Source organism: Callorhinchus milii, unplaced genomic scaffold (assembly GCF_018977255.1).
Source record: "Callorhinchus milii isolate IMCB2004 unplaced genomic scaffold, IMCB_Cmil_1.0 Scaffold21, whole genome shotgun sequence".
Lineage (NCBI taxonomy): Eukaryota > Metazoa > Chordata > Chondrichthyes > Chimaeriformes > Callorhinchidae > Callorhinchus > Callorhinchus milii.
In genome coordinates, this window is record NW_024704762.1 from 3999318 (window position 1) to 4024162 (window position 24845).

At 41.4% G+C, this 24845-nt stretch overlaps 1 protein-coding gene across 2 annotated transcripts; it reads right to left on the bottom strand.

Annotated features, from left to right (window-relative positions):
* Positions 1–1544: 1544 nt before the first annotated feature.
* LOC103183532 (E3 SUMO-protein ligase PIAS4) lies at positions 1545–21317 on the bottom strand. Of its 2 annotated transcripts, XM_007901082.2 has the most exons (12): positions 21272–21317; positions 19156–19528; positions 17409–17490; positions 15400–15441; positions 12314–12404; positions 10221–10352; positions 9740–9820; positions 9353–9458; positions 8629–8702; positions 5778–5938; positions 5386–5525; positions 1545–4948 (listed from the first exon to the last, which is right to left on the bottom strand). In XM_007901082.2, exons 1-12 carry the CDS (start codon positions 21293–21295, stop codon positions 4872–4874), a joined length of 1383 nt encoding a protein of 460 aa, XP_007899273.1. In that variant the 5' UTR covers positions 21296–21317; the 3' UTR covers positions 1545–4871. The 2 variants fall into 2 exon arrangements, with proteins under 2 accessions (XP_007899273.1, XP_007899274.1); XM_007901083.2 differs by lacking the exon at positions 9740–9820.
* Positions 21318–24845: the final 3528 nt, after the last annotated feature.

Below are 24845 nucleotides of genomic sequence, written 5' to 3' on the forward strand. Positions count from 1 at the left end.
GGGGGGGGGGTGTGTGTGCAGAGACCATTCCCCTGACTCACCTGCACCCCTTAAGGGTAGGGTTGTCCTCGCAAAGCTATGCTTTTTTTTTTTGGGTGGGGTGGGCTGGGGGGTGGTGGGGAGAGCTGGTTAGACTCCCGGCCGTCACCCGCGACGACGACGACAACTTGCATTTATATCATAAGCGCCCTTCGCGCGCGGAGGGGGGGGGGTAGTTGGCGGCGGCGGAGGCTGGAAGCGAGCCGGGGGACGGGGGGGGACGGGGGGAGACGAGCGTGAGCACGATCAAAAAAAGAAAGGTCTCTGGATGGTTTACCCGAACGCACGTTCTTGGGCCCCGCAAACAACAACAACAACAACAAGATTAATAATAATAATCCTTGCATTTGATATAGCGCTTTTCACGTCGGGAGGACGTCCCAAAGCGCTTCACAGAACACACTGTAAAGTGAATTGACTATATTTGTGGGCGAACGCGGCAGCCAATTGCGCACAGCAATGTCCCACAAACAGTCGTAGAATGAAAATGACCAATTTATTATTGTTTTTGGTTTTGGAGGGATTATTATTAGGCTCTGTGTGGAGTAAGGAAACTTGCCCAAGGTTTCGCCCTCTGCCTGGAATTGAACTCGGGTCTCTCACTTGCAAAGCGAGTGCTCTAACCACTGAGCTACAGGACTCCATACATGCGTATAGCGCCTTTCACGCCGGGAGGACGTCCCAAGGCGCTGGACAGAGTACAGCATTTCAGACCCGAGCTGGGGTCGGGGGGGGAAGGGGTGTGAAAAGGGAGGGGATGGCCAATGGCGTGGTCAAACCTTTGAGTTTAACCAACTTTCGCTCAATATTTTACAGATGGATTGAATTCTGGTTTGGGTACTCTGGAGCACCTTTCCGCACATATCAGACACCTGGCTGACCCCCCCAAAAATTCAGATAATTAACATCTCCATAAGATCACAACAACAACAAGATTTCATTTATAGAGCGCCTTTCACGTCGGGAGGACGTGAAAGATTGGTTTGGAGTTTAATAGCAATCCTTGCAGTTGATACAGTGCCTTTTATGCCGGGAGAACGTCTTCAAGCGCTTCACAGGGTGAAATTAGAGTGACTGTGTCTATTGTTAACTGCTTTAAAATAGTCCACCAACACCCATTCGCATCACATGAATAAAGACTTGGGAGTGGTACCAGAAGGCAAGAAAATGTGAAAGCACATCCCAGAACAAATATAAAGGACTGAAGCATCTTATTACAGTATTTTAATCCCATTAACTATGATTGAGAAGGGATGTGCTGCAGATCTTTCAAATGATCTGTCAAACCCTATGGTTGGACTGGGGAAGGTGCAGATATTAGTGAGTTAATCATGTTACAATACTAATCATTGCATCTTTGAGCCATCTCACGGCGCAAACAAAGAAAAAACCCTTCTTTCTCACCCGAGAAGTTGTGCTGCAATTTCTTCTGACTGCATTAAGTACTTGAGGTCTGTGGGATTAAAACACTTACAAAATCTCAACTTTCTGAAAGCAAGTAAACAGTACAGATGATCATTTTGTTAATGCTGAACGTACTTTCGGAAATGAGTTGTTCAGCGAAGTCTGACCCTGGGAACCAATTTGTGAGAAAACGAAAACAAGATGTTTTTATTTAGAAATCCGGCACTTGTCTACATTCAAAAATGCTCAAGCAATATATTGGACATATAAGGGAAACAGGCTCAACATGATGCCATTCTTTCGACAAAATAGTACACTGTCTATCTTAAACAATGACCTTGTGCTCATCAATTTTAAACCCATTGTATTGAAGCGAGCTTAAACAATGGCAATTTTAAGGTAAAACCCAATGTCTATTCTTGATTTTGCATTCGAGGTATGTAGAGTTCTAGGCTTTGTAAACGTCAAGGCATTAAAGATGCCAGAAAATGTATGCTTGAAGAGAATAAAATTATTGGTTGATGAATAGGTTGTAATTTTTTTATATCTACTAAAAAGTGCATTATATTTATTAAAAATCAATCCCAGTAGTCTTTCCAGACATCTGATAATTACCTCACCAGTAGATGCTAAATGGTAAGGTTATGTATAGAACATATGCCGTTAGTCTGAAAGGTTTGAACCACAGATCTGAATATTGTTTTTCACTTTTTTTAAAAAAACATTCTGTGCAATAAACACATTTTTACTCCTTTTGAAAAAGTGTGCAAAAGTTACTGCTAAAAAACCCTTCTGGAATTTTACATTTCTGGATTTAAAAAAAACAAAAGCTTCATTGCTTAGCAGGGATTTTCTATGCAAAATGTCCATGTGTTGTTGTATTGTAAGTTCAACAGCAGTCTGCTGCATCAACGTTTATAGTTTAAAGAAATGTCTGAAAGGCCTTTTGTAAATCATGGATGGGCAAATTTTTAAAAACAATGGGTAAGGAATTTGCTTAGAAATCTGAATTACTTTGATTAGCTGCTTTGTTTCAACACTCAAACACCTTCACGCTTTACAAGATTTATTTAATGCAAAATTCCATCTAGTGATCTTTTTCTCCAATTACAACGATCAATGTTACCGATCCAAATCTCTCCTTTGATCTCGGGCAACAGGATGAACAGAAATACTGGGGCTGAAACATGGTGCAAATACAATGCAATTGCAAAGTAAATTTGGTTGTCAATATTACCATTTCAATAAATCAGGTCAAAGGATTATAGGGGAAGTGACAAGAGTAAGATTCTGAAGCAACAGCACCATTTGGTACGAAAACACAATTTGGTACGAACTTTTGCTGTTCCTTTCAGATGAATGTTCAGAAAGCTATAATTTAAATTTAATGCAACGCAGAGCAGACCATGCAGCACGAGATAACTGAACCTAAAATTATTAAAAGCTACACCTCCCCTTTCAAACCACGTTAAATTACAAACCGCAGGATTCATTCAAAGACAAACATGCTGCACATCTGCTTTGCCTGCTTGAACAATCATTTGGTTTTCAAAATTTGAAATATTGAATTGCAACATTATGACCAAAAGAAATATTTAAAGACGAGCCTTAAAAAACAATGGGCGTCTCTGTACAACATTAACAGAAGGAAAAAATCTAATGAATCGATGACGTCCCAGGAGCTATGACACCGGCTCAAACTAGTTTATCGCAGTGCTGACATTTGCACTTGGCTTCCACCAAATCAAAGTTTCTAGTCTTTTGGCAAAAAGAAAGACATTGATCAGAAGGAGCTGACCCTTCCTGCATAACTTAAGTGCTTCACCCAGCAGATGGCCCAAGGAATAAATCAGAAGCCAAATGTTGGCCTGTCTTATCCTGACCGAAAACAGGGTGGATATACGGAGGAAAAGAGATGAGAGGGAGGAATCCTATAATGGTAAAAATAAATATGGCCGAACTACAGTTGCTAGTAGATTCTATGTAGAAATAGAAAGAAGAAAGAAAAAAAATCTTATGACAATTAGAATTAAATGGCTTTTCCTAATCTTATATTCTTCAGTTTCTTTGCTTTAGCAAATTCCTCCATACCATTCCCTGACAGAGGGAAGGAGAGGTTATATGCTCGAAACCTTGGCTGAGAGGTTTATAAGTGCAAGGATCTGACTCCTCTCACACCAGAGCACAGCATATTAAGTGCCTTAACATTTGCTCCTACTGCTCCAAAGCCTTAGCATATGTGAGTAATTGCATATGCAAGTCATTGGATGGTTGAACACCCTTAAATAACATGTTGTTCCATCACTACACATTTTTAGAAAAGGACATCAGAGAATTATGACCAACACCTTTCTTCTTGCCTCTAACTTTCTCAGTATTTCAACAGTGAGTGCTGACATCGCTGAGAGGATTGAAGAATCAGACAAAGACTATCCTAATGGGACTGAGGGTAAAGGCACAAAGGCACACAGACCACACAGTTTTGATTCTCTGACTGACTGAGCCTCATTAGCAAAAGCAGCAGTTGGAGTCCCACAATTGACCTTAGTGCTGTTGGGCTGGGTAATGTGAAAAAAGCAAAAATCAGTAAGTTCCCCGTGCGAGTATAAAATGAAGCCTGCTCGAAAGTGGATGGGCAGTAACTTATCTGAGTCAGCCATGAAGCCCTCAGTGATCACACAGGCTTCTGGCAATTATTATTATTATAATTATGGGGAATCACTATCCAGCATCACACACGGTGAACAGCGATTTGTGATAATGTGCCCGGGTCTTGAGGAATCCAAGTTAGTGCTTTCAAAAGAGAAGCAGAAGAGAAATACTTTTATATCACTGTTGAAAGTTTTTTTAAAAAAAATAAATTAATTGAAGAAAAAAAAAGGTCAGATGAAGTTGGCCTTTTTAAAAAAAAATGAGGCATGATGGCAAGAATCCTCTAACACATCAACAAAGATGCAGTTCCAAAAAGGAACCTGGAGACTAGAACAAAGCAATTAATCATTTGACATTTTTAAATTCGTAGAATGTAGTAATGGCGAAACCCTTCAATAATCTGAATTCTTACACATTCGCCTGTCAATTACTAGGTTTGCAGAACATGACCAGTTGCTGAGGAGCCACTGATCTGTAATACATTGCCACAGTTCTCCGGATAGGTTCCCAAACTACACATTAGTCCTTCACATCAGTTTCTAGGAGCATTCCCTTAGTAGGAGTGCTGCTTCTCTGAAGAGATCATGTTCTCCATTGTACCAATGGTTTTAGGAGGTAGATGTGGCTGGAGGGGCTCCAAGGAACTAAAGTCTGCAACCACAGAGGTAGACTTCTTTCAGCAGGTCTTCGACAAGCGCAATATGTCCTGCATTCTTAGTAAACTCTCTCCAGCATTCACAGTAATATTCTTTTTGGGGTAGTCTATCTTCACCTGATCAACAGTCGACAGTCAGGTCAATAATGTCCACATCACCCTTGTAGTTCACAGGATTAGGCAATATACTGTCAGAATCTGAAAATGTAAAATTGAAATCAGTCAGACATGAAAATCATCTGTGTAGAAGTGAGCCATTGAACACTAAAGTAATCATAGAAATTTACAGCACCGGAGATTATTGGGACCATCGAGTCCACACCAGATTGCAAAGGAAGGTATTTAATCCATCCCTCTGGCTTTCACTCCTCTGTCCTAGGAGTTTAGCACATGTGTTTCTCATTCTAAATTAAGAGGTCAAAGATGATGGTTAATATGGCCATGGGAATAAAACAAGACATCTTTTGCTTAGCCACTTGATTCGGCCTGGGAAAAAGATCTGATTTCCTCGCAAAAACATGCTTTATTTGGATTTTGGAGCAAAACAAAAAAGTTAGGAAAGGATTTCACCAACTTGAGAATTGCTGGTATCCATCAATGGCAAAGCACAAAGTCACAAAAGATTTGAAACAAACCTTCTAATTCCACTATTGAATATTTGAGGCTACAATTCCTCTGTAGTTGTTTTTCAGGTTTCGTTGAAGACCAACTTCCGTCATCCTTGAATTGAACTTCAGTGGAATCTTGACATTTCTCCAGAATATCTAAGAATAGTCTGAAAAGCAATAAGTTTACAGGTTTATTTCCCACTGTTTATTTCCTAACGCAATCTAGTCTTTTTATTCACACTCGCATCATCACTAAGAGATGTCTGAAATGCTTTTCTTGCTGGTTTCCCTAGCTCCATCCTCCATAAACTAACCCAATCAGGAATCCACAGCAAGAAGCATGTCCCATTCACAAAACAAGCCTTCCTGAGAACTTGAGCATAAATGACCAATTCTATATATAAAGAAAAGATACTCACTGGTCTACAAATAACAGTTCATAAGGAGCAGGCTTGTCACACACAGGGCACATCCATGTAGGCTTTTTCTCATTCATTTGAATGTAGAGGGCTGCATCAAAGCATTGTAAATGTGTGCATGTAATACCTCGACAGGGCACTGAAAGGCGCATCTTGCCCAGCTGTTGAAGAATGAAATTGGAAATTTAAAACAAACCATATGTTTTGTTTCCAATCTAGTTTATTAACAAGATCTTCAGACAAATTAGTTGTGCAATGGTCTCTCATTTTCCTATCAAGACTACTTTAGTCAATGTTCATTCAAAATTGGCAGTCCTCGGTAACTGAGGAAGCATTTGTTACGATTAGAACTTTTGTCAGCATTCAATCTGCATCCGAATATCTCCTTCTCTCCCCAACTCCACAGAGATTTGAATATTCATGTAGGCCTTGCATTGAAATCAGGGCATCGGGTGATTTAGCGAGGAAGCAAACTAAAATGACATTAGCCACTTTTGAAGTGCCTGCTAAAATTTTTTGAACCAGGTGCTTTCTAATAAAACCTAAAGGATCTAACTATTGGGCTGCTTGAGGAAATAAAAAATGAGAATGTAATCAAGGCACTATAAAAAACTTGTTCCAAATTCTTTTTAAAACAGCATGAATTCTTTTCTCACCAGATCACACACCATCTGTAAATAGCTTGCTTTCAAGCCTCTTCCCTCGTCTCCCAGCTCCACCTTCTGCCCCCCCTCCTGTCTGATGACATCAACCTCTCCCTGTTCAGTTCCCATCCCCCTAAAAACAGCCGTCATCACCCCATCCCTCCTCTCCAGCTATCACCCCATCTCTAACCTCCCATTCCTATCCAAGGTCCTAGAACGAGTCGTCGCATCCCAGCTCCGCTCCTTTCTCTCTCGCCATTCCCTCTTTGAACCCCTCCAATCCGGCTTCCGCGCTGCCCACAGCATGGAAACAGCCCTGGTCAAAGTCACTAATGACAATCTGAACATTTGTGATGAGGGCTCCCTCTGCCTCCTCGTCCTCTCTGCCGCCTTCGACACTGTCGACCACTCCATCCTCATACACCGCCTCTCCGCTTTGCTCAATCTTCATGGACCTGCCCTTGCCTGGTTCGATTCCTATCTCTCTCACCGTTCCACTTCGTTGCCTCTAACGGTTTCTCCTCCAGCTCCCAAACTGTCCAAGGACTCTGTCCTTGGCCCTCTCCTCTTTAATATCTACATGCTCCCCCTTGGTGACATCTTCCGCAGATAGGGGTCAACTTCCACATGTATGTGGATGACACCCAACTCTATCCTTCTGCCTCCACCCTCAACTCCAGCACCACTGCTGTGCTGACAGACTGCCTGTTGGACATCAAGTCCTGGATGAGGGCAAATTTCCTACACTTGAATGTGAACAAGACTGAGGCCCTCCTGATTGGCTCGTGCCAGCGCCTCAGGCTCCGGCAACATCAACCTCTGTGGTTGCACACTACAACTCACCAAGCCAGTCAGGAACCTGGGTGTCTTGTTCGACCCTCAACTGTCTTTTCTCCCCCACATTCAAGCCACGACTCGCTCTGCCTTCCCTCACCTCCGTAACATCGCCCGACTCCGCCACTACCTCACCCCTCAGGCCACTGAAACTCTTGTTCATGCCTTCATCACCTCCAAGCTCGACTATGCAAACGTCCTGCTTGTCGGCCTTCCACTCCTCCCTCCACAGGCTGCAGATAATCCCGTGTCCTCTCCCGCATCAAACTCCTTGACCCCATCTCCCCCATTCCCGCCCGACTCCACTGGCTCCCTATCCTTCAGAGGATCCAGTTCAAGATCCTGGTCTTCACATACAAAGCCCTCCATGGCTCACCCCACCCTACCTCTGCAACCTCCTAACCCCCTACTAACCCGCCCGTTCCCTCCACTCAGCCGGCTCTGGCCTGCTTCACGTCCCCCGACCCACCCGCCCCACCATTGGCGGGAGAGCCTTCAGCCACTCTACCCCCAACCTCTGGAATTCCATCCCCCAGTCACTCCACCTCACCCCCTCCTTAGCCTCCTTCAGGTCCTGCCTCAAGACCCTCCCCTTCAACCATGCCATTGGCCACCCCACTTCTGCCCCCCTGACCCCAGCTCGGGTCTGAAATGCTGTACTCCGTCCAGCGCCTTTGGATATCCTCCTGACGTGAAAGGCGCTATACAAATGTAATCTTGTTGTTGCTGCTGTTTGTGGTGAAGGCAAGGAAGGGGCCTTCTGTGGAACAAACATATGGCCTCCATTCACCAACTCTCCACAGCTGTGTGGCCGTTATCAATAAATGGGGAATTATGTCCCTGCTTTGCAATCTAAAGTGTTTTACAATTACAATAATCCTTGCATTCGATGTAGCGCCTTATCACGTCTTCAAGACGACTCAAAGCGCTTCACAGGATATACTGTAAAGTTAATTGACTGTATATTTTGTGGATGAAACGTGGTAGCAGTGTCCCACAAACAGTCACAGGAGTTGAGTAACCAATTTTTTTTAAAGGAATTATTACCCCCGGAAAAGTGGTCAGCCAAGTCAACTAACCTAACTAATCAACTAACATCCGGATTCCTATTTACTGGTAGGTAAACAGAGGCCGGTGGAATAAGGAAACTTGTCCAACGTTTCACCCTGCTGGGAATCAAATCAAGGTCTCGCAAGGCGAGTGCTCTAACCACTGAGCTAAAACACTCCACATACATCTGTATTGATACGAATCCCCAGTACAGTTGAAGTTATTTAAGGGGAAAAAGACTGCATTTAAGTTAAGTAAAACAATAAATGTGGAACATATTCCTCAATGTTATGAAGGGATTCAGTGGCAATATACCTACTTACACTACACATCAGAGAAACCCGGAGGCCAGTGGTGGTAATGTCATTTTCAGGCTCCAGTCGAAGCTTTTTTCGAACTTTAATAAAAAAAATAAACCATTACCAAAATGATACAACTAAAATTGCAAACATTATCACACCAACTTATCAGCATTGCAGATAAGCTTCTGTCCTGCTTAATGGAAAACCACAGTGGAAAGGGGGAAGATTTCTAATCTTAAAACACATTGAAAAACGTTTATTGTCATTCATATTACTTAGGGCAAAACATTCCAACTTTTGGAGCACAAATAACCATATGGAAACGTCCATGATTTCTTCCAGCCAAAACAACCGGGATAAAGTTTGATCAACATTTTTCGTCAGTTAAACCTTTATTTAAGGTAAAAAAAAAAACTCTGAACTATTTGTTAACAAAACAATATGACAACTAATCATTGTATGTTAAAACTCACATTATCAACATAGTCAGGATTCCTGCTCCCAAATGCTCCCCAGAGAGCTATGTGTGAAGGGTGCACAGACGCAGACAGAATTGGGATAACTGTAAAGACAGTCTGCACCAAGTAAGTCATGTTCAAATAGCCTGCCAACATTCATGGTCAAGGCTCATATGAATAAAGCCAGGAGTGAGACCTTTGAAGCCAGCAATGGAATCCATAGCCCAATCATAGAAAACAATCAAATGACTTTAGGAGAGAATTGGTTGGGGAGAAAAGTTACTTACTTAATTCTCCGGAAACTTCAGAAGATCTTGTTTCATTTACTTGAAGCTTGTGTATTAATTCTGCTGTTGTCTGCTGCCTCACCAGGTACAATACCACAGAGTACCTCTATAATAGGAATAGTGAAAGTAGTTATATTTAACAGGCACAAACCTGCTCACATAAAAAGATAAAATAAGAATGTTCACCCCCAACAGCTGCAATAAAGTTTACATGACATGTAGACGACGATGCTTGATTGAATTGACACACGTATATATTTGCCAGCATACAAGAATAAATGGTTCCAGAACAAAACAAAGAATTACAATTATGAACATTGTTGTACCCAGGCCTCTGGGTCCAAAATCTCAGAGCCCTCATTATGAGCAAACCGCTAAAAGACTAACTTCTGGGATGTCAGGATGATGTTGATGTAATTTCCTGCTCTTTGCAAGTTTTCCCTGGCAAAGTGACCTCATCACCGCTTCCTGTGCATAGAGAAGGCATGTCAGCAACAACCTGGAAATCAGCTAAGTTTCAGCCTGGAAAGTAAATCTGCCAGTGCTAGAACCCGATGTATTGCATATCTGCTTAGCACAGGTTTAATTCTACACGAGTGCTATACCAGAAAGTGCTACAATGAGGGTTCTGCATGTGGGTCTGTATAAATTTTCGCACTTCAACAAAGTGATTCAGGATAAATTATTAGCTTGGGTAAGCATGGCTTAGATTCCTGCCAAAATGTAAACTATTTATCAGGATTAAGCTGTACTAAGAACATGTGCGTCTCTTAAAATAGAAGCTGTAAAACCAGTATGAAAGGTTTGCATAAATGGAAAAAAAGACTACCAATCATAACTAGTTACATGGTATATTTATAGGGTTTACCTTGGCAAAGTTTCCCCAAAAGACAGTTAAGTAGTTGGTTGCATCTGACGTCAAGTTGAGCAGTGCCGTAACGTTGATGGGTCGACACGGCCTTTTTGGTTCTAGGCTAGGCTTATTCGATGAAAAATAACTCTTTAAAATAAACATTCACAAGGTTGCACTTTTGGTAATCAATTCAATGTCAAGCAATATGTCAAGCATCAATCCAAAATGTTTTTTTGGTTGTAACAAAATGTCTTGAACTTTCTCTGAAGGTGAAATTAATTCACAAATAATCAGCATTTTTATTGTTTACAAAATTATTTGCTCTGCGATGATCATTATAGTTTTGCTACATCAGTTACTGCTGCAAAATAAATGCAAGCTGTGCAAGTAATCACTGCTTACAAACAAATCCTTAAAGTTCTAGCACTATTCAATGGCAGATTTTCTGGCTTGTGCTATTACATTACTATTTGGCTCCGAAAACGTCAGGTTATAATAGACAAGATGAAAATTAAGATTGTAGGAGTCATGGCAGGTTTTCTGTATGTAATACTTTGGAAGTGGAAGTGAAAGAAAATGTGGATCAATATCCCAGTTACATATCCATACTGCCTGAAGTGATATAAATGGCACATTGTTGAAGAAGAATTATGGAATACATAGGGTGGGGCTTAAGAGAAAGAAAACCTACACAAAAAGCTGCTTATGATAATATGTTGGGATTCAATATTCCAGAGATAGGCTTATAAACATGCAGGAAAGGATGATGACATTGATGACCTGATAGTCAACTAGTTTGATTAGTACCACTGTTTTGAAGAGTTGAGAGTCAATTTTGGTTCATTTGGGGGAATTTGAGTGAGGAGCATGGGGGCCACTGCTCAATCCTATGAGAAGCAAATACACATTACAACAGAATTCTACTAGTTCCATGCCATTTGCAAGAACTGTATTTCCAACGTAAACAGATATTTAAAAATATGTGGTTCTTTATAGCGTCCTCACATTAATGAACTATAAGAAACATTGCAATGAACAAGACAGCCTTGAGCAGGAACATTCAGGCCATATAATGTATGCTTAGCAGCGGTTTTCCATGTACACGTCAATGCCTGAAAGACTTGAATTGGCAATGTGATCTACTCGTTCAGATTTCTAAGACTATATTCTTGAAAAACTGATAAGCCACTTGTATATATTGCACTTGTATATATTGTTATGTACAAGTTGGTGCATGCAGCTGCAAAACACATTCCTAACTCAGGAAATGTATTAGAAACTCCTGCACTTGACCTTGCACAAAGTACTGTGCTTGAACAAGGTCTCCAAGACACAGGCACAAAATATTTAGTACATTATGTTTATACAGGACATGTTGCATAAAGCTAAAATATAATGTCCATTGCGTCAGTGAAGCCATATCCTTCAATTACCTTCATTGGCCAATTAACAGTATCCAAGAAAAAATAAACTCAAGCAAACCGTTTCAGGAGAAGAAGGAAAAACTTCGTCACTCAGAGGGTAGCGAATTTATGGAATTCTCTACTCCAAAGGGTTATAGATGCTCAGTCCTTGAACATATTCAAGACTGAGATTGATAGATTTCTTGTGGATAAAGGGATTAAGGGATATGGGCATAAGGCGGGTAAGTGGAGTTAGAATGGATTAGTCATGATCTTATTGAATGGCGGGACAGGCTAGAGGGGCCGAATGGCCTACTCCTGCTCATAATTCTTATGTTCTTATGAATCATTGGGTTACATATCCAGTGACTCGATAATGCTAGGTCTTCTGTGCTTAGTTATATAATTTGCTGGTCACTTATACAACCTACCAAACAGGTTACATTTGATCAAAGTAAGAACAGATTTCTCCTCTTTGCCCAGCCTAGGGTATTGGACAGCAATCAATAATGAAAGACTGGGACGATTTCTTCTCCCTACCCCCTCCCCTTCATGTAATCCACCATCAAGGACAATTCTAACCCTGGCTGACAAATGTCACACTTATCCAGATTAAATATAGTTCTGTTGACTGCTTAAATCTGATGTCAAATTAAAACATTATTTTATATAGTCTATATGTACAATAAGGAGGTAGTAGTTTACCGTAAAAGGACACAATCTTGAATTTGCTAAGACTGTCAGGTAGGGAGGATATTGATCTTCTTGTATAAATTCGGTATCCGTGTGGCAAATCCTGAAAATTGGAGAAAAAAAAAACCACACGGTTTAGAATTTCCTACTTTGGCTTCCAAGATTACAACGTCTTTCCTTCAGGAAAGGCCAGATCATAAACTCTGCGGCTTCTACTCTGTTCAGACAGTATGAAGTTCACTTCAGTTGAAGGAATTTCCCCTCCTCCTCTATTGTTTGATATTGTCGGGTAACAGTTTGGGCAAAAGTTGGTGAGAGTAATTTATTTGGCTAAATAATCCATTTGGATAGTGAGTGTCAGTCCAGGCTAGGAACTCAAAAAGTATGCCTTCTGAAGCAAGATCAAGTCTTCACCACCAGAACTAATGGGTCACAGAAATTGAACGCTTCCTTTTGTTCTTATTGTGATAAACTACTGAGCATAATATTTCCTTTTCTGATGAAGCTTTGTTGCAGGAAAGGGAGGAAAATAGATTATAAGTCTAGTAAAAGCTGATCTCCGCTTAAAAAATTTAATCTATTCCCTTGAACCAACTCTCTCCCCACTGATACGCACAAACCGAAACCACAAGTAATCAAATGCAAGTTCCTCCTATATAAATCAGTTCACGAAATGCTCAAAGGTTAACATTAACAAGCTCATATTAACAAGGCTGCAATGTTTGGGTTGTTTTGTACCTGACAGCACCCGGGGGAGTGGGAGGTGAAGGGAGGAGTGGAGAAGAAAGGAAAGTTAGGATAACAATGATTCTAGCCTCCTGCCCCTAGTAACTTAAGCACAAGAACCTACCCTTTTACCCGAGCATGCAGGATTTAAAAAAAAAACAGAACTCATACTTATAACACTCAAACCAATATTAAGCTCATTAGGTTTGCTTTAGAAATTAAAAAAAGGACATAACTACTTTTGTATATAGGCTCAATTGCAGTACAATTAAGCTGTACAAGTATTGCCCTTCCCTAACTGAGTTTTATCACCAAAGTGCTGCACTCAGCTAATTCAATACAGAATGAGATTTAAATCTGCAAATTATACAGATTAATGTTCCACTGGGTCCAATCTTTATGTTTAAATTGAGGAAGCATTAAGACATGCAACATAAAATAGAAATTCTCTGATTTTCTTGCAGATTGCCTATCATTTGAATTGGATTAAATCTTTTTCAAAAAATAAAAAAAAACTTTACTGTCCACGGCATTTCTATTGGGAGTGCATAGTGCTGTATTCAGCAACACTCGGTTGTGGTTCCAGCTTTGACCACCAGATGCCCACCTGTCCTCATCCAATAATCACTATGATGATAATTTCAAAACCTTTGGGAAAAATGAATGCAAACAAAAACAAATCTCTATTCTCCTGATTACCCCATCCCAAAAGCAAAATACAGGCAACAAAGGACACAAAGTCATTGTAAAAGTTTGAATAAAATGAGCATAAAATAAGACTGATAGCAAAAAAATAATCTTTGCACTTCTTATAATGTAAAGTCAAAACCAAATCAAAAGCGCTTTGCAGTGAATTTCTGAAAACGCAGTGACAGTATTTGATCCACAAGAGCCATGAAGTGAATGACCAGTGAAAACTAGGATTTGATCAAACTGTGAACAACTATAATTTGAAAACAATTATAGTTCAAATAATTGTCAGTTTGGTAACAGTCTACCTCTGGGAAATAAAGATACCATCGTACTATTGGCTCGGTGTCAGTGCTCATGCCCAACAATTCTCTAGATAAAATAGTTAATCACCACGAGGCTGTTTCTGGAAACTTGGTGTATGCAAAATCGCTGCCACATTTGCCCACAAAAATTGTCACCACTTAGCAGCAATTACTGTAAAGCACTTGAGACGATGACATAATAGTAATAATAATCCTTGCATTTGATATAGCGCTTTTCACATCTTCTCGATGTCTCAAAGCGCTTCATAGAATAGACTGTAAAGTGAATTGACCGTATATTGGGGTGATGTAAGGCACAAACAAATATAATTTCTATTCAGCTTGATACTGAGCAAATTCATTTCAGCTTCAGATAGTAGTGGTTTATTAGGTGGGTGTTTCCTAATTCATATCCTGTAAAATTAAATACAAACCTCACAACCAATATATTTAAAAACATGAATGTTTGAGATTTTAATTTTAGCATAATAATCCTTGCATTTGATATAGCACTTTTCACATCTCAAAGCACTTCACAGAATGTACTGTAAAGTGAATTTATAAATAAATAGGATACCCTATATCTATATATAAAAAAAAGTACTTCCATTAATTACATGAATTAGAATCAGTGTGGCTGGAATTCCTTGAAACAATAAAATGTTCTATTCTAGACAAAGTTCAAATGCAGTACCCTGAGAAGCTTGAACTTTCAAATCCCAGTCTGTGCTGGGTTAGCTAATCTCAGCTGGGATGCATTTGGGCTGGAAAGGGAAAATATCTACTCTGAATCTATTCCCGATTGCCTACAGCAGCCTCAAATTAGATCGGGCATTCAGCGTCTCTGCCCCCACACTCTAGAACTCTATCCCGTAATGCCTCCGCCTTGCCCCTCTCTTGCCTCCTTCAAGTCCTGGCTAAAGACCTTCCTCTTCGACCGTGCCTTCAATCCCAGCTCGGGTCCAAAAATACCTGACTGTCCAGTGACCAGTGCCGTCTATACAAGTGCAATTTGTTGTTGTTAACTTTATGAATACGTTTTAAAATGCAAGAGGAGTACATAGATTCACACAGCCAATTCAGTTTACAATATATTCTGTGAAGCGCTTTGAGACATCTCAATGACGTAATAAGGCACTATATCAAATGCAAGGATTATTATTATTATTATAGATATTGAGTGAGGACATGGCTGGACTTGGTTGTGATGCCTCCTGCAGCCAAATTGTATGCCAAAGCAAAAAATATGAAATAATGGCCTCTTAGGTAATGTACCAGTGGATGATCAGTGCCTTAGATATGAGGAGAAACTGGTGCAGAAAATACATTTTAAAAATAAAGCTCAAATGTTCTTTTGTAAAGTATTATACTACATACCTTAACTGTACTTGAACTGCCTGCCCACCAGACTTTGAAAATCTTGGGAGAAAATAAGTAAAGTTAGATTTCATAGTATATTCCATAATATCTTCAAAAATGCATTTAATGCTTTTCTGGGGTAATAATTCCTTCAAACAAAATACTAATAAGTTGGTCACTCAAGCCATAACTGCTTGTGGGACACTGCTGTGAGTAATTGGCTGCCTCGTTTCATCCATAAAATATTCAGTCAATTCACTTTACAGTATATTCTGTGAAGGACTTTGAGACGTCTCGAAGATAAGTCACTATATTAGATGCAAGGATTATTATTAATCAAGTGTGTCAATCTTAATGAAAGAAACAAATGCACATTGGCAAATGCACAGTTCATTCAGAGGCCCACACAGACGTAAACAGGATCCATTGCTGCAGATTAAAAACTAAATAGCTTTAGATACCAAAGAGCAGCATTTCTATACTGGATTGCCAATTGTTGCAGAATCTTACAATTTACGCATTTCCTGAACAACTCCAAGCAAACCGTTACTGAGCAACATCTGAAAAAGTCTGTGAACAGTTGGTTGACCCACTCTTTGGGTCAGAAAACGTGCAGAAAACCTGTGGCTTAAAGAAGAAAAACTTACCAACTTTTCCAATTTATTTAAAAAAATATTGACTAAAATAAATGAAGTCCCACTTGCACATAGTTTATCCATTTCTGGGGTCATCACAAAAATGAGTCAAAGCACTGTTGAGTCAAAGCTGTATTCAAAGCACATTTTGGCCTTTGGGCTGCCACAGGCATCTCTACAAGTTTAACCAGTCCCACGACGCACTATTCATTTAATCGGAGATTTTTAAGATCTTGGAGATTTAAACAGACAATTTCCTAATTTTTTTTTAAAAAAACAAGATCTCAGGCAGGTTTTAACAAATGGAGTAAATGCACAACTCCCACAAGTAAAAGGTAGGGAGGCACCGACTACTCAATTTGATTTTGACACACTTCCTCTTCAAACTTCACCTCCAATGATTTAAATACACGCAGAAAAGAACTGTCTGAAGGCAAGAATAGTTACTAGTGTGGAAAGTAGAAGTTATGGGAGACAAAAAGGCTAGGAGCTGTCAGCAATATTTATTTTGTTTTTCCTGCCCGTTGGGTGATATTACCTTTTTGTAAATGTTTCCCTTTTTGGCCAACAGGAGCAGATGCCTCCGAAACAGTCATTTAGAATGCCATGAGTACAGTGAAGTAATGATAAAGCGTAAAGAATGTCAGTGTAAAATGTGTCAGTAAAAGAGACAAAGAAAATATTTCAGAGACAGAAGAGATTAGTTTGTGAGATTTATAGAAATATTTTTGTTGCAAATAATAATAATAATCCTTGCATTCAGTATAGCGCTTTTCACATCTTCTGGACGTCTCAAAGCGCTTCACAGAATATGCTGTAAAGTGAATTGACTGTATATTTTGAGGGCGAAACGCAGCAGCCAATTGCGCACAGCGGTGTCCCACAAACAGTCATGGATTGAAGTGACCAAATTATGATTTTTTTTCTTGAGGGATTATTATCAGGCATATGGGATAAGAAACTTGCCCAAGGTTTCGCCCTGACCTGCCGGGAATCGAACCCAGGCCTCTCCCTTGCAAGGCGAGTGCTCTAACCACTGAGCTACAGGACTAGGGGACTGAGCTTGTGGACCTGTGACACATCCTGGCTCTTGCCAACCTGTGCCTAATACTTTCCAAAATGAGGTGAGCAGAATACATCCCTCCAGTGAGAGAGTGCGCGTTTCATTCCAACAATCTAGACTTTCCATGTATAGGTGGGATGCATGGAATTCTCAGTTTGGTTTGGTGATGGGTTTCCGCATGTCAAACACCACCCGGCTTAATCAAAAAAAATAAGCAAACCCTCTGGAATATGTTCGGATGCTAATCTGCTTCAATTTTGTGAAGTAACATTTTAGTCATGAAATAACATTTTAAGTAGTTGAACTAAAATGTTTTGTAGTGCACTTACCCACAGATAATCTGTTGCCTATGTTTTTCAGTTAATGTAAAACCGAACTGATTCTCTTGAATCCTCTCATTGTTGCTTGGGACTAGAGGAAAAGATCAGAGGTTATTTTCATAATTATGCATGAGCAAAGTTATCCATTCATCACTCTAAAGACACCCATCTATTCCAGATTGAAAACTTAAGGCACTACTTCTATAGTGCATGTCTGAAAAGCTAACATTTTATCCTGTTATCTATTTAGAAAATATATATAGGATACCAAAAATGTAATATTTTAAAACAAAGAACCCTAGAAATATGTAGCACAGGTGGCCATTTGGCCTATCATGTCTATGCTAGCTTTTTGAAACAGCTATCAATTCAGTCCCGCCCTATCCCCACATCCTTTCAAATTAGTCCTTTTAGACATTCATCTAGTTCTCTCTCGAAAGCACATATGGATCCAGCCTGGACTACGTTTAGAAGAATATCTTTATACTGTTTTTAAAATGGGAGTTTTGGTAAAACGATAGTTTAATTTACATTGGCTAAATCAGTGAGAAAGGTTATAACTTTGTTAGAAGTAGAATTTTGTTTTCAAAAGATATGATTTAGAGTGACTATGTCAGAACAACTGAATCAAGGAATTAAAATTATTTGCATACAACATTAAAGCCTACAAAGTGCTTTGATTTACATCCTCTGGATATGAAAGGTACTATAGCAAATGTAAATATTAGAGATGCAATGTAGCAAATACTGTAGTTCACAAATTTGTCAGATAGGTATGACAAATTCCGAAAAACCAGATGACCATTTTAATGTAAATATGCATGTTGTCTCACTATATCTTCATTTCAGATGTATTTGAATCCTGGGAAAAGCAGAAAGCATATTTTCCTCACTTGAATCCAGTTTATGCAGGTTTCTTTTCTATTTTGAGCAGTTGTTGGTTTCACAGTAGCTAGTATAAATTGTAGAAAATCCACTAAAGAGTTGTGGTCGTGAACAATGGCCATTTTCCTTAACAACCATTTTCCCTGACGTAGGAAATAAGTAACATAAATTATCTGTTTCACAAGTCGATAAAAATAGGACAAATTGATCAGATGCTTGGTGGAATAATAAATAGGGCAGTAAGCTACATTGGTGGTCCATATGAGAGAAGAGAAAAGTGAAAGACAGAAAAATTGGTGCACATGTTTTTAGGCCAGGCAATAGAGACCATAATTATATAATACAATTATTAGCTATAATTGGTTCAAGAAAGAAATTGAATGGACATGCTAAATTGTAACACACCAATTGAAGCAGAAATTAGTTAAATTGAAGGCCTCTGGCCGAAAAAATAGTTGTGCAAACTAACATTAAGCTCCAGGAGGATCTGAAACACCAGACTGTACAGTAATTCATCACGGTCCATTTATATTAACTTGATCTTTCATAATCACACTTAATGTGAGCTCGGATAAAAATTTAAAACACAACACCATTTTTATTGGAGTAAGAAACCTTCATTTTTATTGGAGCTAGAAAAATTCACAAATTATCTTGATAAATTTACATGGATGCAATCTAAAAGAGTTGAATCTTAAAAAACAAAGCTCATCAAGATGTCATACCATATTTTATATAATTAATTTATATAGAGGAATCAACTGTACAAGGATAAAGCATAGATACAATTTGTTAAATCCAGGACTCAAAGGATGTTGGGTAAATCAGCAGGCTTATGTTTACAATTTTGTAAGCAAAATATTAATCCTACCTAGATTAGTAGGCTTCATCACTTCATCTAATATCTCGTAGAAAGGCAGATTTGTTAGTCTCAGTCTGGATTTTGCATCATCTTTTCCTGTATGACAAATTGTAACTGATGTTCTGGCATTCAAGGCTGCTTCTGAAGAATGTAAAGGAAATGTTGGAGCAGTCACAACCTGATGATAGGATGTATTCATGGTCCTTGAACTGTGGCGAATAACATGCAACTCCTGGATCTTCTCAAAAACCTCCGGTGTCCAGTTGGTCCTTACCAGTTGCAATGCCCTCGAGACCAATTCATGTTTTAGCCCACTTTTATTGCGTCCTGCAAACCCCAAGAGCACCTGGAGCTCAGATACCCTGAAACCCAGTATCATATTCTGGGGAAAAATAAAATAAAATGAATTAACAAATTGAATCAGTTCTCTGCATACTGAAGTTAAGCATAAGTCCAGTATAATAGTAGTTGGAGAGGTCCATAAAATTACAACTCATGCTATACCAAGCCCGGTCCACCCCAAGCAAGGATAATAATAATAATAATCCTTGCATTTGATTAGAATTAGGTTCATGGAGTTTGGTGAAACAGGGAACATGGGCTGCAGAGTTCTGTGTAGACTGTAGCCTTTGTAGGGAAAGGGCTGGGAAATCCAGCAAGCAAGGTGTTAGCACAATCCAGTTAGAATGTGCTAAAGCATGGATGAGGGTCTCAGTGGCCTATGGAGAGCAGGTAATGTTATGGAGGGAAGGAAAGCTGAATGGGGAAGAGCACAAATGTGGGATTTGAAGGATAGCTAGGAGTCAAACAAGACATTGAGGTTCAGCACGAGATCCACCAGGTAGAGCACCTGACTATCCAGCTTGATGCTGTCAGCCCTTGGGGGGAGAATGCAATGCATACTGTGAACTGCAGCATGGTAGAATTCTTTATTTCTGCAACAAAAATGCACTGGCTACTATGCTATAAAAATTGGATATTACTTTACAGTATATCCTGTGAAGCGCTTTGAGACATCTCAACAACATAAGGTACCCACGATATCAAATGCAGAGATTATTATATATTAGTTTATGGCAGTTTGTAAGATATCGCTGTGCAGAGAACGGCTGCAGCAGTTATCTACAAATACAGTCACCGCACTTCCTAGTACAGTCCTGTGAAGTGCTTCAAGATGTCTCCACAACATAAGGCGCAATATATACCAAATGCAAAAGGGCCATTACTACTAAGGAAGTCCCTCACTACCGTATTTCCATCTGGGAGGTAACCATGTAACCGGCAGCCCATCGCTGCCAAATCCAATGGCTCCGCGCACAGAACGACGTGCGAGTCGCGAAACCCCTGTTGATACGCTCTCGAACGCAACGCGATTGCCCGCGGAGTCAATGCACCTCACACGGCGCGTCCCGCGAAGCGCTTCGAGGCGCGCTCGAAGACGCGGCAAAGGCGCTCTTTATAAATCAAACGGCGGAAGGGGTTGTGGTTGGAACCCGAAGCTGTGGTGGGCGATGAGCAAGGACCAAGCGGTGCGGCACGCTGGCGTGCTTACATTTCGGAGGGGGGGACAGAGGTTGCTTTGCGCCTCCGGGAGTAGGGTGGCCACCCACCCACCCACCAACCAACCCTCCCTCCTCCTTCTTTGACTGCTGTCAGGTCACCAGCACTGGAGGGGGCTCTGCCTTTCCCGCTACTCCCACCCCCCCCAGGAGTTTCACCTGGAGCCTCGCGGGCGGGAAATTTGAAAGCAAGAAGCCAACCGGTGGATGGGGAGGGGAGGGGAGTGGGGTGGGGGGAGCACCCGAGCTGAGGAGAACGGAGGTCGGTCGGTCGGGGTGGAGGTGCAAAGCAGGCCGCCCCCCTCAGACCCAACAGCTAACAACAGTTAAAACCACCCCCTCGCCAAGAAGAAGTCGACAGACAAAAGACACCGAATTCGCAAACCCTGCCCTCCCCTCGCTCCCTCGCACGCCTGTGCCACCCTCGGGACCCGACGGGCGCGGGGCCGCTGCCAGCTCCCCAGGGGCGGACGGACGGCCGGACGGACCCACGCGCCCCCCCCACCCACCCACCCCGCCTCCTCGCACGCCGCTTTCAACACGCCGAGCCGCCCGCCGCAACTTGCCTTGGCTGCCCTTTGTTCCGCCATGTTTCCCCCCCCCCCACCACCACCCCCCGAGCCCCGCCCACTTTCCTTCCTCCTGGCCGCCCGCGCGCCGGTCACGCGGCCAGTTCAAAGCCGCCAATCACGTGGCGGCAGTTGAGCCCGGGGAGGGGGAGGGGCTGGGGTTTGAAAGCGCGAGGGAGGGGGGGGGGGGGGTGGATCGCGAGCCGCCGACCGTTTAACTGTCACTGGCGGGGCGGCCCGCGCAGGCGCACTCGTCTCCCTCGCGCTCGCCGTCGCCCGCTGGAAGCTCTCTCACGCGCTGCCGCCGCCGCACCCGCCCCAGTGGCCGAGGGCTTCGGTTTTCGCCCCGGCCACCGCCATTAGGGTACGTTAAAGCGAGATATATATATATATATAGAGAGAGAGAGAGAGAGAAAGAGTGTGAGGAGAGAAACCGTTTATAATCCTTGCATCACGTCTTCGCGACGTCTCAGAGCGCTTCACAGGATAACACTGTGGAGTGTAGTGACTGTGTGTTTTGAGGGCAAACGTCCCACAAAAAGGCCGTGGAGCGAGGGAGCGAACAATTTTATTTGTTGGCCAGGACACGGTGGGGGTGGGGGGAGGGGGTGAGAGAGAGATAAACTTCTCTTTTCAAATAATTCCCCCCACGGGATCTTTAACGTCCGCCCGACCGGGCACGGGCGGGGACCGGGCGCGGGCGGGGACCGGGCACGGGCGGGGACCGGGCACGGGCGGGGAGCTCGGTTTAACGTCTCATCTGAAGGACGGCCTTTGTAAGACAACAGTTTGACGTAAGTCCTGGTGTCTGATGTCAGCGCTTTGTAATCGCTGCCCCAGTGTGTAGTGACTGCCTTTGCGGCAAACGGCGGCAGCTGCTGTGCACACGGCCAAGGCGGTCCCGCATTGCGCACGGCCGTGAAAACGAATGACGGATCGAGGGGATTGATGGTCAGGACGCCGGGAGAAACTGCCGTCTCGTTTCAAAAGATCGCTGGATCGGTTCGGATGAAGATGGCCCTTTGATCGCTCATCTTTGCAGAATACTTTACCTCCCGTTCCATCCCCTGTAACAACATCAAGCTTTTTTAAAATTAAAAAAGTGACCTGGCCTCAAAGATTCTTAATTGTTACCCTCATTCTTCCAACCTGCTCTCAGCATCGTGACAATACCTTCTTAAACCAGGTGCTAAAACCTGCGAGAGAGTATCTCGTCCCTGATCTTTTTGCTTCATTCTAATGGCAAAGCCAAGATCAGGAACGTGTCCCACGGCACAAATTTATTTCAACAACCACCTGAATTTATAATAGCGCCCTTCATGGGGGCAGTGTCTTGGAGCGCTGAACAGTGACGGATCTTGACTCTGAGCCAGGGAGAGAGGTTGAAGAGGAAGGTCTTCTGGTGCGATCTGGAGACGGTTCTTAACATCATCTAAGCAACGCTTGAAGCGAGCCAATCAAACTCAGAAAACAGGAAGCTATCGTCTAGCTAGTTTACTCTGCCTGCAAATTCAGAACTAACCTCAAAAGACCTCTTCAATCAAGTCAATGATGCCATTACAATATTAATGATTTTAATTAAAGAAACAAACCTACGAAACCCCCAGGCTTGACACACAAACATGTGCTTTGTGAAGGAAGGAGGTTTGTGAAAACACATTGAACAACACGCTAATCTGCACTAATTATTCCCATTGGAAACCCACTCTCAGCAATTCTTTTTTAATCTGTTTTCTCTCAATTTATTGGGTTTGAATTCCTCTAAATCCTCATTTACAACACCCTCTTTTTGCTGAAAGTAATTTTCTGATAATTGAAAGTACTAATCCAAGAGAAATTATTAGATTGCAGACTAAAAATCCTGAGTTCATCCTGAAACCAAACTAAAGTGAGATGGAAACGGAGAAGAAAAAGCCAGGACTCACTTTTTGCATTGACTATCTTATATTTAACAAGGGGAGGAAAGTAAATTCAGCAGAAAGCAAGAAAGATGAAGAATGTTTCAGAAATAAGGAGCCAGCGATTTCGACTGAAGTTGCAAAAGTGAATCCCGAATCCCAAATCCAAGTGAATCAAAGGGAGGCTGGCTTGCCTGTTCGTGACTTCCCAAAGAAATCCAGTGAGTTAGTGGAAGACAAAAAAAAACAAAAGAGGATGAGTCTGAAGAGCTGAGCAATGATTCTCAGGAGCACTGGGACAAACCTGCCCAGTCGTACATTGCTCTCATCTCCATGAGTATTGTATCTTCCAAGGAGAAAAAGCTCTTAGTTTGTGATATCTACCAGTGGATCAGGAACACTTACCCTTATTTCAAAAACAAGGTGCAATTACATGGCTTGGTATTTTTGAAGGATTTGCTTACTTTTTAAATGTCATAGTGTGAGCAATGAATGCTAACTTTTATTAACCCGATAAAAAGAGAGGCTTTGAAAGTTAAGTACTAAGATGTTAATATTATGCAACAATTATTACTAGTGCGTTAGATACCAACTTATTAAACTTGTTTAATAACAGTTAAGCATCCATATGTGAGCCCAGGGTAAGTTTGGCTCAATTGCTTCTGAGTCAGAAGGTTGTGGGCCCAAAGTCTCACCTTGGCTGACTTCCTCCTCGCTCCTTGCCCAAGAGCTTGTCATGTTAATCTGAGTTCCACCCCCATTAGCCACTGCAATAATAGCCTAATGATTTTGATTAAATTGTTTTTATTGATGTATTACTCTCGTTATCAGTTTTGTTCACATTTTTGTTCTGATGTTTATTTCATGTGTTTGGTTGCTATTGTTTTGTTAACTTTTTTGATTGAAGAACAAACATAAATTGCAAGGCACTGCTGACTGCATGTGTCACAAGCAGTTCAAAAATAAGTTGAACCATCTAAGATTGTAGTAAACCTTTGCTGCATCTAACTAAGGAATGCTCAGTAATGGTACTGAATCCACATAGTGGACCAGGGAGTAAACCTATTACTGCTGAGAGATGGTGTTACAGCCAAGTGCAGTGGGATGCTTTCTTCAGGCATATCTTTTTGTTTGCTCTGTAGGATAAGAATGGGAGGAATAGGATCAGACACAACTTCTCGTTAAACAAATGTTTTACATGGACGGAGCGATAATGGAAAAGGACATTTCTGGGCCATTCACCCAGCCAATTACGAGGACTTTCCTAAAGGAGACTACCAGCGAAGAGGAGCCAGAAGGAGGATTCAGAGATAATTCCAGGCTCACTTTAATGCTTCATGACAAAAGTGAGTCTTGTGTTAATTGAAGGGGCTTTTACTGAAATTATTTTCAAAAGAAACAGTAGCACAGTCCTTCAATTGCTGTTGATAAATTATCTACGTGAAGTGGTACTGAGCTTTGCAGAGCAGAGCAAGAAAGTTCCCAGTTTGTTCCCACATTCTGGTCTGTTTTGAGTTGATCAGTGCAGACAAAATAATTGACCTTAGCATTCACCTAGGTCCGAAAGGAGATAAAAAGCAGACAATATTATCATTATAAATACTAGGATAATTCAGCAGATTGGATCTACATAGCCTTTCACATCAAAAAATGGCAAAGTGCTTCACAAAATG

Coding starts and splice junctions, on each gene's coding strand:
- LOC103183532 (XM_007901082.2), bottom strand. CDS start 21,295: ATGGCGGAACAAAGGGCAGCCAAG. Junction 9,459..9,739: donor ATCATCCTGACATCCCAGAA/GTTAGTCTTTTA, acceptor TTCCTATTATAG/AGGTACTCTGTGGTATTGTA. Junction 5,939..8,628: donor GGGTTTCTCTGATGTGTAGT/GTAAGTAGGTAT, acceptor ATTCTTCAACAG/CTGGGCAAGATGCGCCTTTC.